The sequence below is a fragment of the Pagrus pagrus genome, assembly GCF_965226575.1.
Source record: "Pagrus pagrus genome assembly, chromosome: 8".
Taxonomy (NCBI): Eukaryota; Metazoa; Chordata; class Actinopteri; order Spariformes; family Sparidae; genus Pagrus; species Pagrus pagrus.
In genome coordinates, this window is record NC_140192.1 from 2,570,617 (window position 1) to 2,589,779 (window position 19,163).

At 41.5% G+C, this 19,163-nt stretch overlaps 1 protein-coding gene across 1 annotated transcript; it reads left to right on the top strand.

The window, feature by feature from the left end:
- The first annotated feature begins 980 nt into the window (after window positions 1–980).
- vps37ba (VPS37B subunit of ESCRT-I a) lies at window positions 981–18,049 on the top strand. The gene is made up of 4 exons (XM_084360056.1): window positions 981–1,165; window positions 7,867–8,038; window positions 13,933–14,015; window positions 15,292–18,049. Exons 1-4 carry the CDS (start codon window positions 1,061–1,063, stop codon window positions 15,790–15,792), a joined length of 861 nt encoding a protein of 286 aa, XP_084216182.1. The 5' UTR covers window positions 981–1,060; the 3' UTR covers window positions 15,793–18,049.
- The last annotated feature ends 1,114 nt before the right edge of the window (window positions 18,050–19,163 follow it).

A 19,163-nucleotide genomic window follows, 5' to 3' on the forward strand; every position in this document is an offset into this window, starting at 1 on the left:
CACAGTGCCCAAACTACTAGCAAATGGTTTGCTGATCGTGGTGTTACTGCGCTTGCTTGGCCAGTCAATTCACCTGACCTGAACCCCATAGAGAATCTATCTAAAGAAGATGAGAGACACCAGACCCAAAACAATACAGACGAGCTGAAGGCCGTTATCAAAGCAGCCTGGGCCTCCATGCCACGCCGCATTGATGCGGGAATTCATGGAGAAGGAGCCCTGACCAAGTATTGAGTGCATAAATTAACATACTCTCAGGAAGGTCGACATCTCTGTATTATAAGTCCTTTTTTTTATTGGCCTAATATTTTGAGATAAAAAAAGAAAAAAGCCTTGAAATATTTCACTTTATGTGTAATGAATCTAGATAATATGAAAGTTTCACTTTTTGAATTAAGTTACCGAGGAAAAAAAAGAACTTTTCAATGATATTCTAATGTTTTGAGCTGCACCTGTATGTGAAAATGAATATGAAATTATGAACGTTATTATACAGTTGTGAATTAACTGACAAGAGTCGAATTGAATACAAGATGCAGCCAGTGCTTTACAGGGATTATTGCCAGTGATACGCTTGGGCACCCAGTCAGTGATCATAATAATGTAAAGAAACACTAAGAGACAGCTGGATTATTGCTGTTATTAGTGTAGTAAAGTGATTAAAATTTAATTTAATCGAAAAGACGCATTGAAGACAAGATGCAGCCAGTGCTTTACAGGGATTATTGCCAGTGATAAGCGTGGGCACCCAGTCAGTGATCATAATAATGTGAACAAACACTAAGAGACAGCTGTATTATTGCTTTTATTAGTGTAGTAAAGTGATTAAAATTTAATTTAATCGAAAAGGACGCATTGAAGACAAGATGCAGCCAGTGCTCTACAGTGATTACTGCCAGTTCCCCGGTGATGCCAGAATTTCCGACGGCACGTGAACGCAGCTGCGGGCCTGGCGTCTTCTCTGACTACTTCCTGTAAGAGAAGCTCAGTCAGCTGTCACAATCTGGACGGCGAGAAAGAGGGAGCACAGGCGAGGAGAAACACGCAACCAGAGCTCAAAATGTCTAGTTTTTCCAACAAGTTCAGCGCCTACACGATGACTCAGCTCAACGAAATTCTGGAGGACGACGAAAAACTCACAAAAATGGTCCAGGAGATGGATGAGGTATGTTACAAGCTGTTCGCTTTTGTAGTCCAAGCTAGCTACTGACTCCTTTTTCTCGGTCACTGTGTTTTTTTTTTTTCTCTTTCTCTCAACCCCTTTGTTGTTGCTTCACTGACGTTTACTCGGTACAGTTACGGAATCGGTTCCCTTTATTCCCGCTTCGGATTTAACCGTTAATAAGTGTTGTCAACCGAAGTTTAATGTTGTGGAAGCTAACGCGGGTTACAAATCGTTAACCTTGGGACGAAGCATTGTCTCAAGTTTGATCACACAGGGATTCCCAGTTTGCGAAATTGTCGCTCCATTAAACTGTACTACAGTAGACAGCAGAAACTCGTCTACTGTTAAAACAATGCATTTTTAATGGCTACTGTAATGCTGACTCATTTTTTAGACAAGAAAATGTACATTTTAATACCAGCCTAGCTTAGACGCTCCTTTTCAGACAGGACGTCATGCCAAACTCCACTCACAAATCTGCCAATTTATGGCTGGTGTTGCTGCCGGCACAAGTGGACCCGATAGCGAGGAAAACATAACTTAACACCCTCATCTTAAAAAGGGCTATTAATTATTAACCAGCTCATTTGACACCCAGAACTATAAGTAGTGCTTACAACATTGTAATAATAATAAAGTGGTTGTTCGCGTCTGTTGCTGCATTAAAGATTAAAGCTAACATGCCGAATTCAACAGATTATTTTATTTATTCAGAAAAAGTCTCAAACGAGGTTACATGAAGCGTGTAAGAAAGGCAGATGGCAAAGTATCTTAAATTGACACTTTTCACAATGGGTTTCTCCCAAGAGAAGTGTAGCGATGACGTATTTGCGTAGGCTAACCCGGAAGTTAGCATCGTCCTGGTTCCCTCAGCAGAAAAGCCAATAGGAGTTTTGAACCGGATTTTGGATTATGTCCAAAAATAATCTCTGTGGCAAACACAAGTTAATGAAATTTACAGGTTTTGTTCACGAAGATAATCTTCACAGATTAACACCACTTTTGCTATTTTCAAAGCGTAAATTAAATCACTAGAAGTAAAAGGCTAATGTTAGGCTACAGACAGACTACATTGATCACATGACTTAAAAGTCACCACCACTAAGCTTATGACTACACGATGACTAAACATGTTTTCTATGAACTGATCAGTGTACACGTTGTAAAGTTAAATGATGTTTAATGTCCATGGCGACCGCCATTTTAACACACGTAAGCGCTTTATAATAAAATTGTGGGACATTTAACGCTAAATATCTTAAGCCTGTTGTAACCACAGCTGGTATTTCAGGCATTTAACCGAAACCAATTTAAAAAAACTCATAAACTCTTAGACGAGGGAACAGGAAGTCCAAAAATGAGAACTGATTTCCAGGTATTAGGACCATGAACTACACCACTCCATACAGGCAGCTGGCTCATGGCAGGAGTCCATGGCCTTGCGTCCGTGCCACAAGGACTCAGCAAATTTCCAATTAATGGCTACCTGCTTTTCACTCTGTCATAAATATGCCCTTGTGATGATAAGAAGCTGATAAGCCAAATTTTTTTCCATACACGCTGGAAACAAGGTCACTGGAAAGGTTTTCACCGCAGACAGACATTTTGCTTATTTAGAAGGAGTTTGAACAGATTAAACAGATTTCATTCAGGATTAATGCTTCTGATTATTTCCCATGCTACTGCGCCTTCCAACACGGTCATTTCCAGGGTCGGCTTTAATCTACTTTAATCCCACTGTACTCATGCGCTTTGTTTTCTTTCTGTAACTGTGAAATGCAAACTTTTCAGGAAACACTTTGTTCCTTCCCGGTTCAGCTCGGACCTGATCGCTAATTACAAACATAAAAACACATATGTTCAGGATGCAGGAATTTTTCTCGTCTGTCGTCATGGTGCTGTGGCTTTCTCTCAGGCTGTGTACACAAGTACTGTAAGATTTTATTGGCCAAAATCTGATGAAAGTCTCTCTTCTCAGACATGAACAAGCTGCTGCAAAAGCTTCTATATCTCATCTCAAGTGCGTCAGATCCATTTACCCCGCAAAACAAGAAGTATACTGTACATTTTGGCTATTATTAGCTCTTTGGATGAACGTTGTGCAGTGAGCTGGCCTTTTGTGTTGTCAGTTCTGTTTTTGATCCACACCCTTTCTGATTGTCTCCATGGTTTCGTTTTTCCTCTTCCAATAGCTAACAGAGAAGAGGGAGGGACTTGTTTACTGCAATGACACTGCAGTTGTTGACTTTAGTCAGTCATAAGATTATGGGAAACATTGACAGATGAAGCCAAGTAAAGACATGCCCGAACAGAAAGGTGGAACTGTCTGGGAAATTCTTTCTTTTAAAACACACTGGATGGGAACAAAGGAGTGGGTGTCATAAGGCGTTGAGTGAAACCTGAGAGTGCTGAGAAGTACTGAGTATACAGCTGTAGCATATAGACACAAACTCTTGCCTGTGATGTAGACACATGCTTTGCTGGAGGCAATGATCTCCTTGTTTTGCAGAACACACAGTGAAGGCGGCACATGTGTTGCCCTTTGAATAATGCAAATAGCGCTGTCATGAATTTGTTTAGTTGCACTACATCCTGTTTTTTCACAGGATTACCTTAGAAGCATCATACCTGTACATACTGTGTGACACAAGTGCTTTGTTATACACTAAATGTAACATGTATGTGATGGTAGGTTCTTTGTGGCTTGTTATTTGAGGCAAGCGAAGGCTACAAAACTCATTTTTCTCAGCAGCATTTTGAGCGTCCACTGGGCTGTAGCCATTATGAGCTTGATTTTGGAGGTGACCCACTTTTTATAATGTACCCACATTATGTTTCGGCTCATTTAACAGTGTTGTACGTTACATTTTGGAAGTGAGTTAAGATTAAGCTGAGCACTGTCTCGCCTCTGGCTTCTTATCTATTTGAGTCCTTCTCTGATCCAGGGAAGGCTTTTGCAGGGCATGCACGCTGTAGCTCAAGTTAATTGTAAGGGAGCAGATATTATTTTAACGCCTTGGTGTCTTGTCTTTGGGTGGATTCAAATAATTACACGTTTTTCCTAATGATACAGAGAGGGGAAGTCCTGCCCTGTCTTTCTGGATCTTTTTGGATAAAGATTATACAGCAGAGAATGATGGGAGACAAATGTAACTTTTATTTATGTAGCGCTTTTAAAAACGAAGTTCACAAAGTGCTTTGAAAAACAAGCAAAAGAAGGAAACTCGGGAAGACAAACACAAGAAAGCCTCATAAAAAAAGGGCTAAAAACACAAAAAGTCAGTGTGAGTCATTACAAGTAAAAGGAATAAAAGTGATAAAACAGGCACAATCACAGAAAAGGAAGAAAAACAAATAAATGCAAAAACAGAAATAAATAAAAGAATAAAAACGATAAAGGACAGTTGGAAGACGACATCACATCCGAGGAATTAAGAACAGGTAAAAAGATTATGAGCAGTAAAAGGAATAAAAGACAATACATAGATTAAAATAGGTAAAGGACGGTAAGAGGAAAGGAAAAATGACATCACAAGGGAGGAATTAAAAACAGATAATACGTTAAGAAGTTGATAAAGAAAGGTTAGTCAGGTGTGTGAGTCAGCTCATATACAGGACCGGCTCTGCAAGGTTTTTGATTATTGGTTTTGGTGAGAGATGCAACTGTTCTAATTACGTGTTTTCATAGTCTGATATTTCACAATTTAAGAGGTGGTTTCCCGGTTTTTAACCCTTTCTCGCGCTGTGCTCCCGATCGGTGATTTCTCTCGCTAATCTCCTGATTTTTATAGTTATAAGAATCAAAAATGGGTGTTTCTGAGCTTCTGTGTGGGATGTGTGTGGTCGTACCTGGCAAACGATCCCAGGGGCAGAGGTGAGCCCTCAACTTCTTCCAAATTTCACTCCACTTAGTGCAAGACCTTCCTATTTCATGACATTTGCCTCCTGTCTCCCTCGCTTTTCCTCCCGACTCCACTCTGACGACTCCGTTCTGCATCAGTTTATCCTTCCTCTTCTTCATTTCGAAATGTCAAACACACTCTCACAATGTTGTAGGGGGACTACACCTCCTATTAATTATAGCCCAACCGATACTGTTAATTAAAAGAAAGTCTGATAACAGCCGATTGTTATTCATTTTAATAGAAACCCATAACAAAACATCTGATAGATTTTTTTAGTGGGAACGTAACCCAGATTATGTAATGGTGACATAGTTTCTCAAGTGTAGACCTAATTAGACGTATTTTGGTGTTTCTCTACTGAAATCTCGTCTTGTTACTTATCTGCCGACTTGTATACCAATATATCAACCATATAACTCGTATAGCGACTCTCTGTTCCTGTGAGACGTTTATATGTGTTTGGTTATCTAATTGTGGGTTACTACACCAGCTTTTCAAAATTCAGGTCTGTGGTCCATCCAGACGAGCTTGACCTACATTTCCTGTGATTATTTCAGCCTGTATGGAGCGAGCGGAGCAATCGGAGAGTATTTCCCCCAGCAAAACAATTATGTGTTTGGTTTGACTGAGCAAGCCTGCAGTTGTGGATGCTATTTAAAGGTCTGCTTCTTTAGTGAGCCACGATAAATGAGCAGAGCAGCTCTCGTCAAAGGACGGCCGGTCACCTCAGGATGTGACGGTGCAAAGTGCAGTTGGTAATAGACAGATTTAGCTGCTTTTCCTGCTTTAAATGTTGTTTTCCCATTCAGTGCGACCACCAAGAGACAAGACCTGCCTCAGTCACTTTTAGAAGCTTTTCCATAATCACGGCCTACGTTACAGTGTATTTATAGAGTTTTCCTACATGTCCTGGTTGGTTGAATGTGTGAAATGAGTCATTTAAAAAAGCAGCAGGAGACCCTTTTTTATTCAGTCCTCCACTATAGCAAGCTGTTCTTCCCACCTGTCTTCATGGTCTCAGTTCAAACCTACATTAAAGGGGCACCCCATCAATTTTTACTTACTTACTTACTTAACAGTTGGGAGCTAATGACCTAATAATGTCATCAGGGTTTTTTCAGCTCGGGCTTGAAACTAAAGATTTTTAGAGAAACCTGCTGTAGAAACTGGAGGGTCAAAGTCTGAGTGCATCTCCGCCTCTGCTGCATTTTCAGTCCCCCGACTTTATGGAGCCTGCCAGTGCTATCTACCAAGTATGACACATCAGTGAGCTGACATGAAAATGTGGCTGGTCTAAGTTGGTTACAGACTTTGAGTTGTTACAGGAAAAGCACGGATGTAATGCTGCGTTCAGGTGTAATGCTGCGTTCAGGTGTAACGCTGCGTTCCAACAATGCCAGCAGAATGGCGAGAACAGAGAAATCGCCCGTCATTTCAATTCGGGAATGTTTCAATGTTATTCCTTAGATTTAGCCTTGTAGACACATTATTACAATAGACAAAGCTAGCTTCTCTAGTTTTTGTACCAGTTTGTGAACAAATTGTTTATCAGTCGATTTTCAATCAATTAATCATAATTTTCAAGCCAAAATAGTGAAGTAATACAAATTGTGAGTGATTGAGGTTTTGTACTGCAGCCATTTACTAGCAGTCTGATAGTACTTCTGTATACCTTTGCACCAAGTTGAAGATATTGTAGTTTGGAGGATGACATGAACGTTTCTTCTAAATCTAGGTCTAGATGCTTGCAATTCCACCCTTAACAAAATGACATGAATGCAGCATGACCAAAAAAACTACGTTGATGGCTCCTCTCCCTTCACGAGTCGCAGTAAGCTGTGACAGTGGCTGTGCACATAATAAATCCCTATTACTATAAAGAGCACTTTGTTTGTTTTTTTTAAGATCCTGAATCTCAAAACTATACCTGGGATATGGGTTTTTCACAGCCACATTTCAAGGATCACTGCAAAAAGATGTGCCAATGTCAGCTTACATTTCGATATCAGAATCTTGAACTTCCTTATACCGCTATCGGCCCCAAATATCGAGCATGGGCACTATATTTATCGCCAAATATTTTATAAACGTCCGCACTCCACCTGTCAGGGATGAGACAAAATGATAATACTGTGTCCGAAAATACAAATTTGCTGCTCACTATTAATAGGGTCGACTACTGAGTGAATGGTGTTTGGGAATAGTGAATGAGGGAATGATTACATACGGGAAACAGTGAGTGAGTCAGGTGCACAATAGCACGCACAGGTACTAGCTCACCTGAATGGAATGCAGCCATAATTAATGTTATTGGATACGACTGTGGCTGTCCGGCTGTGACGTGTCAAAAAGGCTCTATTGTTTAGTGACATAGTAGCCAGTACAGCTTATTTTTTTCCAGTATACCAGATTAATTTAACAAAGCCAACTAACCCTTTACCTCGTTTGGATTTAACCTGCTAGAGATTTTTTAATAAGAAGACAAACCGTTCTGTTGGAGCAGATTTTCAACATGATTTGTCTTTAAAGAGGCTTGTGGGAGTCGTGTGATGAAGTGCGATGATTCATAGTTAATATTCACTTCAATAAGGTTTTTCTTTATTTTATTTTCTATGGTGCTTCTCTGCAGAGGAGCTATATTAATTGTAGAGAACGACTTCCCCCCCACACGGCTAAATTTGAGTCCATTATGTAAGACACAAGTCCCGTCAGTCAAGAAGAGCTGTGCATTGATGGACGTGCAAGTGTGATGCCTTAAACACATTATTGACATGTTTTATTTTTTTCCTTGTGTAGATGCAGGAAGTCCAGCAGAGCAAGGAAATGACGTTGGTGAACAACCGAACCCTGGCGGAGCAGAACCTCGCCCTGCAGCCCCAACTGGAGCACAAGAAGGAGCAGCTCACCAAACGCTACGGCAGTCTCCAGGAGAGCTTCGAGTCCTATCAGCTGCGCAAGTCCAGCCTAGGTACAGCAGGAGCACAGCAATCACAAGACGGAGAGAAACATTTTACTATTGATTAGACTGTCTCCATGTCTTGAATTTTTAATGATACCCAGCCCTAACGAAATTTGAATACTCTCTTGAAGTAATGGAGAACCGATACATTAACAAATGCCTGCAGGAGAGGCTTCAGACTGAGCACAGTAAACACAGGGCATTAATAATTACAACCTGTTTGTCTTTCACATTCAATTGTGGTCTCTGCAGGTTTTTAATATAGTTAAACGTTGTGATATACGCCAACTTGGCATAAAACATCAGCCCAGATATTATTCCAATATATAAGATTAGAATTTATAGTTAATAACAACAGCTGAGATACAAACAGGAAACGTCGGGAGACTAAGAGAAGGTTATGTAACAAGTGTCCTCTGCTGTAATCCAAGCAGGAACATTATATTCTTGCATCTTAACCTTTTATCCACGAGGAAGACCTGAAACTTCTGATCCCTCAGACCTGCTGAATCATCCATTTAACCAAGGTTTTAATGATTTCTATAGACCTCCAGCTAACAATTATTTTCATTATCAATCAGTCTGTTGGATTACATGATGTTTGACAAAATATCAGCTAATAGTTAAAAATAGCCATCGTGGTTTTTGAGACCCTACGATGAAGAAAAGGAGTCGGCATCTATTTTGATAATCGTAAAATCTTTTAGGTGATTTTTCATGAAAGAATCGTGGCTCCAGGTTGTCAAGTGTGAGCATTTGCTGTTTTTCTTTTCCGTGTATGAAGGAAAATTGATTATGTAATGTTTTTTTGAGACGAGAGAAAGAAAGATGAGAGACATTTCACAGACTCAACGGTTAATCGCATGGGCAAAGTTTTGACATTTGGGCTGGGCTGAGTCACATATCAGAAGACAATTTTACCAAGCTTGCCATATACTCACCAAAGAGCCTTTTCAATCATTGAGTAATCGCACAAATGAAATTTAAAACTCATAGATCACAGCTGATTGTGTAACAGAAAGATCGCTAACTGAATCGCTGACTGCAAAAATGAGGGAACTCGACTCTAACGACACATGACTCCTTAAAAAGCCGAACACGAGAATTCAGATTTATTTCTTACATTCATCTTTTATATATTTTATAAGATCACTTCCAAATGTTTTTACTCATACAAGACATCATTTTATTTTAGACTCAGTGTAGTGACATTTTTCAGCGTCCCTGGAAACTACCCTGGTAGTTAATCGAGAGGGTAATCTCGAGGTTAATTGTTTTCTAGTTGCAGCCCTGCTACAGTTTAGTATAATAGCGGCAATCTTGAATTTCGAGAAGCTGGAGCTGGATCTGTTTTGATACCAAAATGAGTAATATGACACTAGTGTTAGTCTGTGTATCTTATTATGATAGTAACAAAAGTCCGCTTCAGGGAGAGGCGAGGGCTTGTAACACCTCTTTTACAGGGAAGTCTTTCTGCAGCAGTGACAGATTTATTGAAATAAATTGACTAATCGTGTCAGCTCTGCATTAAAACATCCAGTATGGAAACATTGATAAGAACGAGGCTTTAGATGATTGCTGTTATCTGCCTTAAGTTTAAGAGCAGATACATTGGTCAGCTGATTTTATTGGCCGATATGATGCCAGTGTCGGCTCCAGTGTCAGTCGGGCTCTGCTTTCAGACATCCTCATTAGAAGCAGAGGTGTTGTGTAATGTGTTTTTCCCAGAGCAGTTTTTTTTTTTTTTTAATATTCTGAATGAGCACAAGCTGAAGAGACCTGTTTCACCAGTTCTCATGTTTCCCATCAGAGGCTGTCGCAGCCCTTTTTACCAGGAGCTCTGTGATCATGTTGCTGCAGGACTCACTGTTATTGAACTCTTTTTTTTTCGGGTTTAGCAAGTTCCAGCTCTGATTACATCTCAGCTGCGGGATCTTTATTAAGACTGAAGAGGGCTGTCATATCCCACACCGACACACCTTCACAGTACTTCCTAGTGTGTGGAGAAGACGGGAGTGACGCTACTTGTGACCTTGTTGACGCAGCCGTTGCCTAGCAGCTCTCTCAAAATAGCATGCCAGCCATTCACTACTCTGCTGCGCTGATAAAAGTTTGACTTTGTCTTCTTCCTCTGTGAGGCTTGCAGACTGCCTGGAGCTGTCATGTGTACAGTCCGCACAAAGTCTACTGCTAAATCTTTTTTGCAGTATGTGCTTTTTTCTGTGTTTTGTTTAATGTCCAAGGCAGTTTTTGCTGTTCGGTCTGAATACCAAGCTCCCTGTGTCTCATACAGGAGTCAGCTCACGGACGCAGCTCTGCAGGTCTGTTGGTTTTGTCTGTTGTCGGCGAGCGATGGCTTTTGTCAAATGTAGGTTACCCGGTGTCCCCCTGCCCCCCCCTCCGGATTTGCTGCAGCATAGCAGCTGGGGAAGGACAGCGATGCTCAGAGCTAAGAGAAGCGTTTGACCCAGATGAAAGATCCCACGTACAGTAGCTCGCTGTGTTGTCATTTGTGAACAGTGACACCCCCAGCGCCGCCCTCCCGCCTGAAAATGTCTCTGCAATAGCCCTCACTGTCCATCGGGTTTCTGGAGGGCCAAAATGGCAGGGCAGCCCCCATACACCACCAGCGGCAGCCTACAGTGGACCATTGTGTTGCCAGTCATGCTGATGTAAAACAGCAACAGAGTGTGGGAGGGACTGGTGGATGATGGGACTGGCAGGCAGGGAAGTTGGGAGGGTGGGAGAAAAAAGAGAGAGAGAGAGAGAGAGAGAGAGAAAGGCGGTGAGGCAGGCCAGAACTCCCCCCTTCAGATTCACAGCAGAGGTCGATGTGGATTCATCTGCTAAATGGCTGTCTCATGATCTCCAGGCCCAGACTGTCTGTTGGGCACTCGGCAGGCTCTCTGCACAGCCAGAGAATCACAGCTTTGTGTGGAGAAGCTGCTGATGTGCCTGAGAGTCCGCCTTGTTATGGGTGAGAGGGCGACACAGAAAGGAATGGGAGTTCACCGCTGGACAAAGGGCTGTGTCGAGAATGAAGCCTCTGTCCGTGAACGTTTTTTTTTATCTTTTCAAACTCTGCCAGCAAAAGATTTTGGCAAACCGATGTGAGGTTTTGAGATCTAGTGTCTGAGATAAAGTTTTTGATAATCAGTAGATTTAACAGAAACTTTAGTCCGGCCAAGTCCTTTGTCCTTCACAGGTCAGCTTGCTGAAACACTTAACAACATGAGTCACTGATGCTTTACCACTCGTTTCTGTCCCGTATGACGACGGTCTATGTAGCAGCAGTGATCTTGTTCTTAAGTCCAACAATCCAGTTTGACAAGCTTGTTAACAAGTGGTTACAACATTCAGACATGCAGCTAGTGATTATCTAACGGCACAAAGGTTGACTGTCTGTCAATTTTGTGTCAGAGAAGAAATACTGGCTGTCAGATATAGTTAATTTAAAACAGATTTAACTAACGACAGAGAAAACACTGATTTCCCTTCGTGGGATTAATAAAGTTAACTTCCCGTTCTGTGCAGAGTTCATAGCGTCCATCAATCACCATCACTCATTTACCATACAACATGTTAGAAATGTTTAAGTTACAGTGTGGATGGGAGTTGGATGATGATTGACAGAGAGCAGTACTCAACGTCATGGATTGAGGGCATAACAATGACAAGATGTTGACAGATGAACTCAACAATGCTAGTCATGTAAAATGTCTCCTAATGGCGTATGGAGGCGCCTGAAAAGCTTCTGACACGCCTCAGGAGGTAATCAGTAATCAGCTATAGAGGAGAGTCTCTGTGTTGTTTATTCTTTTCCACTGGTCAAAAATCCCACTTAAACTTGCTAAGATCGGGCTTTTGTGTGCAATGGGAATGTGTACACTCTGCGTTTACACCCGGGTCAGTTGACTCTGCAGTAGACACGGGTTTTTACACCTCGGCTCAGCTTTGATCTAAACGTAAGACCCGGGTGAACACGCCCACGCGAAGTGATGATGCGTTATCAACATGCATCAGTGGCGCATACATAAGGAAGGAATTTGGGATGCGGTCTATTGTTTTCTCTTCTTTTGCAACTATTTCTGGCACATTCATGACGTGAAACGTAACGCTTCAGTAAAAACATCGCAGACGGGCTGCCTTGCCTGAGGGAAGTGGTGATGGGGAACAGACGATGTGTAGAAAAAACCTGTGTTGACCCGCTAATTTGGTGGAAAAGCAGCATTAGAGTGAAATCTTTAGACATAAATATTATGTTTTATCTGTCTGTTTTGCTCAAGTCCAGCTCACTATTCAATTAATGTTTGAAAAACATAAATTATTTTAAACCAAGTGGACCCGCTCTCATCACTGATGAGAGAAAAGACTGTTCTGTGTTGGGAAACTGAAGTGGTTTGGGTTGGGTCAGTCTGACAGTGTCCTTGTTTTTAATATTTCTGTTCGGTACTGGCGCCTGAGCTTAGCAAATAGAAACAAGCTAAATAGGATTGTTAAGACAGCAGGAAGATAATAAGCTGCCAACAGAAGCAGCTGGATGATCTTTACAGCACAGCTGTACACAGGAAAGCCCTGTCAATCATAAGAAAAAGATCTTGTTTATTCCTGATGCAATTAATACAGTCAAACAAATACAGTAAAGTTAAATATGAGAGTGTAAGCTGAACACTATGGGTATGAATACATTGACTGCTGTAAAGTTGAGAGGTCTTTGTTTTATGGATGTGATTTGTCTTGTTTTTGTTTTAATCCTGTGGATGACAGGGTTTGTTTATGTTGTTTAACGCTGCTGGACCGTGGATTTCTTTGTGAAGGACTCTGGTCGGGTTTTACACAACTGTAGCGAACATTAGCTGAGAAATGAAAGTCTGTTATCATAAAATAAGGAAATGCTTCAGGTACACAGAAGCTCCAGAAGTAAATTAATCTGTCGAGATCTTTGTTCACTTGTTATCATGCATAGAAGGAGGCCTTGAATAGAATAGCATATCAGGTTAGACCAGAGTCTCTCCTGTAATTACAGTATGGTGAGATGACAATGCTACAGTGGAGATCAGCAATGTGTGATGTGTTCCTGGTGCCTCTATGTGTGTCTGCGATCGCAGCTCCCGCTGGTGTTGACTTTCAGTCCTGCCTAGGAACACAAACAAAACAGGCTCCGTCCTTAGAGACACTAAGTCAGTTTCAGTTGACTCAGTTGGGGCTTTGCAAGTTCACAGCAAACAGAGCAGTGTTATGGCTGTTTGGATGTGCCAGTCACAAGACTGTGACTGGCACAGTTCACATATCCTGCTGCAGCTTTGTGTGATAGGCTCATTAAAACCTGTTATTATTACTCACACGTTCAGTGTAAGAACTGAGGGGATATTGGGTTTTTTTTTCTGCTCTGTGGTTAATTTAGGCATGGATCACACTTAATCCACAATGCATCTGTGTTGCATTGAGCGCTGTGGAAACCCTGCACCAGAGTCTTGTGACTCAAATGGGTTGAAAAGGTTGTGAAAAAGGAGGTGTTGGATTGTAGTAGTGTAATTTTACAAATGTTGTAGCTCTGGTTCACAGACGTGTTATAAAAGCGATCAAAACAGAGTAAAAATAACACCAGGTACAACAAAGTCCTCATGACAAAAAGTCAGGGCAGTGAAACATCTTGTAGTGTGACTGCAGTAGTAACAGTTTTTCACATTAACAGGAAGATTAAGAGTAATGTGGGTCTGGCAGATGATTCTGAGCAGTTTTCCATCTGTCCATTATGTGTTCAGCATGTGATGCTGCATGCTCAGGCTTTATCTCACTATATTTACATGTATAGTGGATGGTATGGGCCTGCTTTGCTTATACTACACATGAAATACAGAATAATAACGTGTGTGCTCTTCCTCTCTCTTGTTACTCCACAGACTCCAAGTCAGGAAACACCTCCCTGGACCTTTTGCTGGCCCTGCTGCAGGCGGAGGGAGCCAAAATAGAAGAGGAGACAGAGGTAAGCATTATTTTGCTCCCTGCATGGATGACTTCATGTGTCCCGCAGTTTCACCAGGCAGTAATTCATATACCTGCTTTCCCAGTTGTTGATGTCGTCTCCTACATAGGCGTCATTGTTTATACCCAAGACTCGCAACCTGCAGAATTTCACAATTTTATAGCCTGTGATACCTACCCATCCTGTCAGTTATTGTTTAAGCTTCATTAATACCATAAGAAAAATACTACCGAGGCACTTTCCATGCCCTACATGCAGAGTTCACACATTAATGTTTCATCAGTTGTGCCTTGTGCTTGAGAATCTGTCTACAAACACAACTACCCAGTGGTACACAGGTGCAATTGTGGGTAAACCTGTTCCTTAAATACAAGTCATGACCTCTGTCTAACATGTAAGCATGATTGATAGGCTCTCAACACTGATCCATTAAGGCTGGGTTGCACCAACACCAAGATTCATTTCATCTCAGATTAGCTCTGATCAGAGTTTAAAGTTAAGCAGAGCTCTGTTGCACCATTTAAAAATCTCTGCTCAGTAAAACCAGGTTGTAAAGCTGTGCATTTCAGTTTGTTTTATTTTAAAATCAATGTAATAGTTTCCCTGAGGGAGAAATTATGCCATTAATGCCTCCATTTCACCTTGTTTCTCTGGTACTGCACCACCGAGCGTCAGCGGCTTCTTAATAGAGATCGCGAGGATCAGTTCACAACCTTCAACTGTAATGAATCAGCATTGATAATGAAACTAGTCAGGAGTATTTTCTGCCAATTAGAGACACCAACATTCTTTATTTAACCATCACATAGTGTAATAAGTGTTATAATTGTAATGTCTTCCTGTACTGCGTCCTAGCCACGTGTTGAAAGGTGAGATAAAACAGTTTGGTTTGAATGAATTTCATTGAAGTCCACATGGCCCTAACAACATCTCAGCTAAAGTCTGTGTATGCGTATGTATATCTATGTAAATGAGCCTGGACACGCACAAACAGATGGATGTAGATTAGGTGAGATATATCATTGTTCTTTGCATGAAGGTTGACAGACATGTTTGGTAAATGCCAAGTTCCCACGGACACATTTACATCTTGCTTCACAGGTGCTTTGGTAAATAAAGTCCCTGACCTTTTTACTGAATAAATGGTTGGTCAGAGAAATAATCATTAGACGATCTTTTTAAGATGTGAAATCCCACAGCAGCTTGATGAATGTTGAATAAGAGTCAGAGTTTCTCCGTCTAAAACTCTCCCGAATCTCTTCTGTTCTGTCAACAGAATATGGCTGATTCGTTCCTGGATGGCGACATGACCCTGGATTCCTTCATTGATACCTACCAGAGCAACAGGAAGCTGGCCCACCTGAGAAGAGTGAAGATCGAGAAGCTGCAGGAGATGGTGCTGCAGGGCCAGCGGCTGCCGCAGGCGTCGGTCCCTACCTCACGATCTCAGGATGTGTCGGTGGCAGCCAGACCCTCACCCTCCTCCTTCCTCAACGAGGCCACTAACGGCTCTTCTCCTGTAGCCCAGCCAAGAAGGAAACCCCCACCTCCTCCATCCCAGCCGGCCCCAATTCTAAATCCAGCTCCAACAGCTGCCCCCCAGCCTCCTGTCTTCTACTCAGCATCGCCGTACCCGCCAATTCCTCCCAGAACGGGCCAGCCCTTCCCCAACGTCTCCTCCGGATACCCGAGCCACTTTCTATCCCAGTACCCCCCTGCTCTGCCCCAGCGGCCCTCACCTCGTATGGCCCCGCAGCCTGGCTTCATCATGCAGTAAATAACAGCAGTTTCCACTCACTGGACGCAGTGTATGTGTCATGGACCTTTCACTACTGGAGCTCCTGTGAGAACAATTTTTCTATGTCGTCGGCCTTTCTTGGAATACGACCAATCACAACACAAGAAGGCGGGACCCCGCTGTTGGCTGGTCTGGTCACGTTCAGCTGAAGCAGATCTCCAACAATCTCTGTGGATTCTCGTTCACATCTCACTCCCATCAACACTCCAAACGAAAAAAAAAAAAAAGACGTGACGAGATCGACTTCGAGTCTCGCAAAGTCCCGTCAGTGGACGGGCCCGGTGCAGGCTGTAGTGTGGGTCCGTGGGTCACTGAGCCGGGACTCTTAACATTTATCAGCACTTTCTGTCTCCTGGTAGTGCCCTCAACTCTGCGTGCCCATTAGTTTTTCAGTCTCTCACCTCCATTCAGACATTTTCCTCAAGCTTTTACAGAATACTGAAAAAAAAAAGGGTTTGATTAATCATTTCCATCTGCAGCATACTAATTTACTGGTAATGTATATGCAAGCAAAGAGAGACCCTAATTACTGTGCAGTTTTGATGAAAATATGATTTTCCCAGAATATATTCAGGCGAAACTGCATCTATGCTGTGGATTTTTTTTATCGAAAAAATTTCACAAGGTACATAGAGATATTTGAATTTCAGCATCTTTTTATGATATCGTACTAATGGAGTTATGTTAATAATAGCCAGGATAGACTGATTAACGTGTAAACGAGGGCTTTGGTTGGTGTGTCTCTTCTTCAATACGAGGGTGTGTCTCGAGACCTGCCCGGTTCAAGACGGCTGACTGTTTGTACTTGATCCGTTTTGGGGCAGAAGTCAAAAGGGAGTTGAAGGAGAGGATAAGTGGCTGAGCTATTGTAACAAATGACCAGGCCTGCAGAGCCTTGCCTGAAATGAAGGATTTATGTATAGCCATACAGTACACTCCTGGTGTGTGTTGTTTTCTGTGGGTTCCTGTTGTAATTACCACTCCTTTTTATGATGTCCGTTGTCTTCAACACTCTCAGTTTGGATTGGAGTTGATGCCAACAGTTCTTTGGATCTCATACATGTGATCCTGTTCAGTTTCCTGTCACACTGAGCACCAAAGACTTCCCACATCACTCTGTGTTCAAACACTTTTTTTTTTCTTTTTTTAGCTGCGGTCTGTTTTTATTTTATGTGAAACATGTAGTGAGTTAATCTACCATTGTTCCCAACATATCTCTGTTTGTGATTTTGTGCTGAAAAACAAGCCACATTTCTCTAAGAGGAAACTGGCAAGATCAACCTGGCTTTGGGAGGAAAAACTGTCTCTGGTGCGATAAAAAAAAATTCACTTTTTGTTTTTCCTCCCGGCTGCTGTCGCTGTGCACTGTTGAAGAGCCACGAGTGCCTACACTTGAAGTGACGTTGATCACGTCCTGCTGACTTACTCCCATGTTTCTCTGTGCTCAGCTGTAGAGGCTAGAATCCCCCCCCACCACCACCACCACCTCCTTCAGCCCTTGAAAGAAAAAAAAATGGCCAAACATTTGTTTTTCTCCTCCCGCTGCTGATTTCATGTTCCCACCCTAAAGTAGAAAAAGGCAGCGTCTGACTGTGCATCTGTCAGGCCGTTGCTTTGTCACTAGAAGCTGCAGGCCAGAGTCGAGCGATACTGAACATGTGCCAGAGAGACGAGAGACACCCTCGGGCTGTGTGCCGATTGGTGCTTGTGCTTCTCTTCCATTCCTCCTCCTTTGTATCGAGGTTTGCCTGGGGTGAATTTTAGAGATTTGTGCATGTGTTTTTGTCGCTGTTTTTTTTTTCTCTGTCTTTCTTTCTTTCTAATTGGTGACATAACAGGGCTCTGAAATGTTTTGTGTCATATCTCGGTGATAATAGTTCACCTCAAGGCAAAAGAAGTGAACCACTGACTGGACAAAAGCGTACTTGTCTTGTCAGCAGGCAAAACTTACAGAAAATAGCAGAAGCTGAAACATCAACGTCTCGATGAACCAGCATTTCTAATGACTAACAGTGGATAATTCTTTTGTGCATGGCCTTTTTCCTCTTTAATACTTTATTTTTTGTTTTTATTTTAGCTGTTGAGCTGCTTTTTACGTTGAACTGATCCTCTGTATCCATTGTTTTATATGTGACTGGTGATATTTTCAGTGTAATGTTGTAGGTATTTACTTATAATGAATGTGTAAGTGGAATTTAATGCTATTTTCAAGTTCAATAAATCTCAAATTTTTGTATCTGTTTTTTATCCAGTTGCTTTATTATTACACACTGAACACATCTGACCTCTCAGATAACTCCTTACAAGAAGAGGCTGCAGCTTTGCACCGAGGAAAGTGTTTTTGAAAATGAAGCAAGAGCGCCACCTAGTGTTCATGGGATGGTAGCGAATTACATTTTTCCACAACACAGGTGGAAAGACTTGAAAATCCAGTTTCATAGTGCTGTGTTTTGAAAAGGTTAATCAATATTAAATACTTCTCTACTCTGTTTATCCAATATCAACAAAAACAAACCACAGGTACATTTCCTGTTCAGTGCAAAAACTGTCACAGTTATAACGATGGCAATGTTTATAATTGTACATTCATGTTTTAGAAATTCAACAGAGGGCCAAGTATTCGAGTAAATATTTATTCAGTTGCTCTCAAAATGATATTTCAGGTCTAGTTTTTATTGTATGTGTTGCATCTCTCACTGTATGTTTCAGACTGGTTGTCCACTGGAATGTGACATTATTTTCAAACACTACATCATGTAAATTATTAACAATGGGGGAATCAGCTTGTGGTTTCTGAATGAAGCCCTGCCCATGTAATGTTGCATTCAAGTCCCATTTGAAGCATGAAACATTGACTTTTCGCTGTGTAAAAAAACCTTCCAAGAATCTTTGGGAACAACAAACAGCATATTTTAAAGTCACGTCCAAGTCAGTATCATCATCATCATCTTTTGTGGGGCAAAGACTTTAAAAACTCCAGTCGCTCTCTGGTTTCAGTTTCATTAAAGGGGCACTACATAGTTTTTGAGAAGAAATACAAACTCAGAATTTTAATATTTACAATATTAATGGGGTAATAATACAAACGGTACACAAATATTTATTTTTTCTATAACTGAATAACTGTTCTCAGAGGAAAATAAGGTCCCAGAACACTGTTTGAAGCTAGAAAGGTGGCAGGGTCCGCCACATATAAACAAAGTAAAACAGTATGAAAATGTGATGTCCTTTAAAGGAGCACTCTGTAGTTTTGGGAAAGAAATTTTAATCAGAATTGATTGATTGATTTTTTTTTCTGCCTAAACAAACTAAAAAAAATAAACTCTCTTTGTTTTCATGACTGAATAAAC

Coding starts and splice junctions, on each gene's coding strand:
- vps37ba (XM_084360056.1), top strand. CDS start 1,061: ATGTCTAGTTTTTCCAACAAGTTCAGCGCCTACACGATGACTCAGCTC. Junction 1,166..7,866: donor TGGTCCAGGAGATGGATGAG/GTATGTTACAAG, acceptor TTCCTTGTGTAG/ATGCAGGAAGTCCAGCAGAG. Junction 14,016..15,291: donor AAATAGAAGAGGAGACAGAG/GTAAGCATTATT, acceptor TTCTGTCAACAG/AATATGGCTGATTCGTTCCT.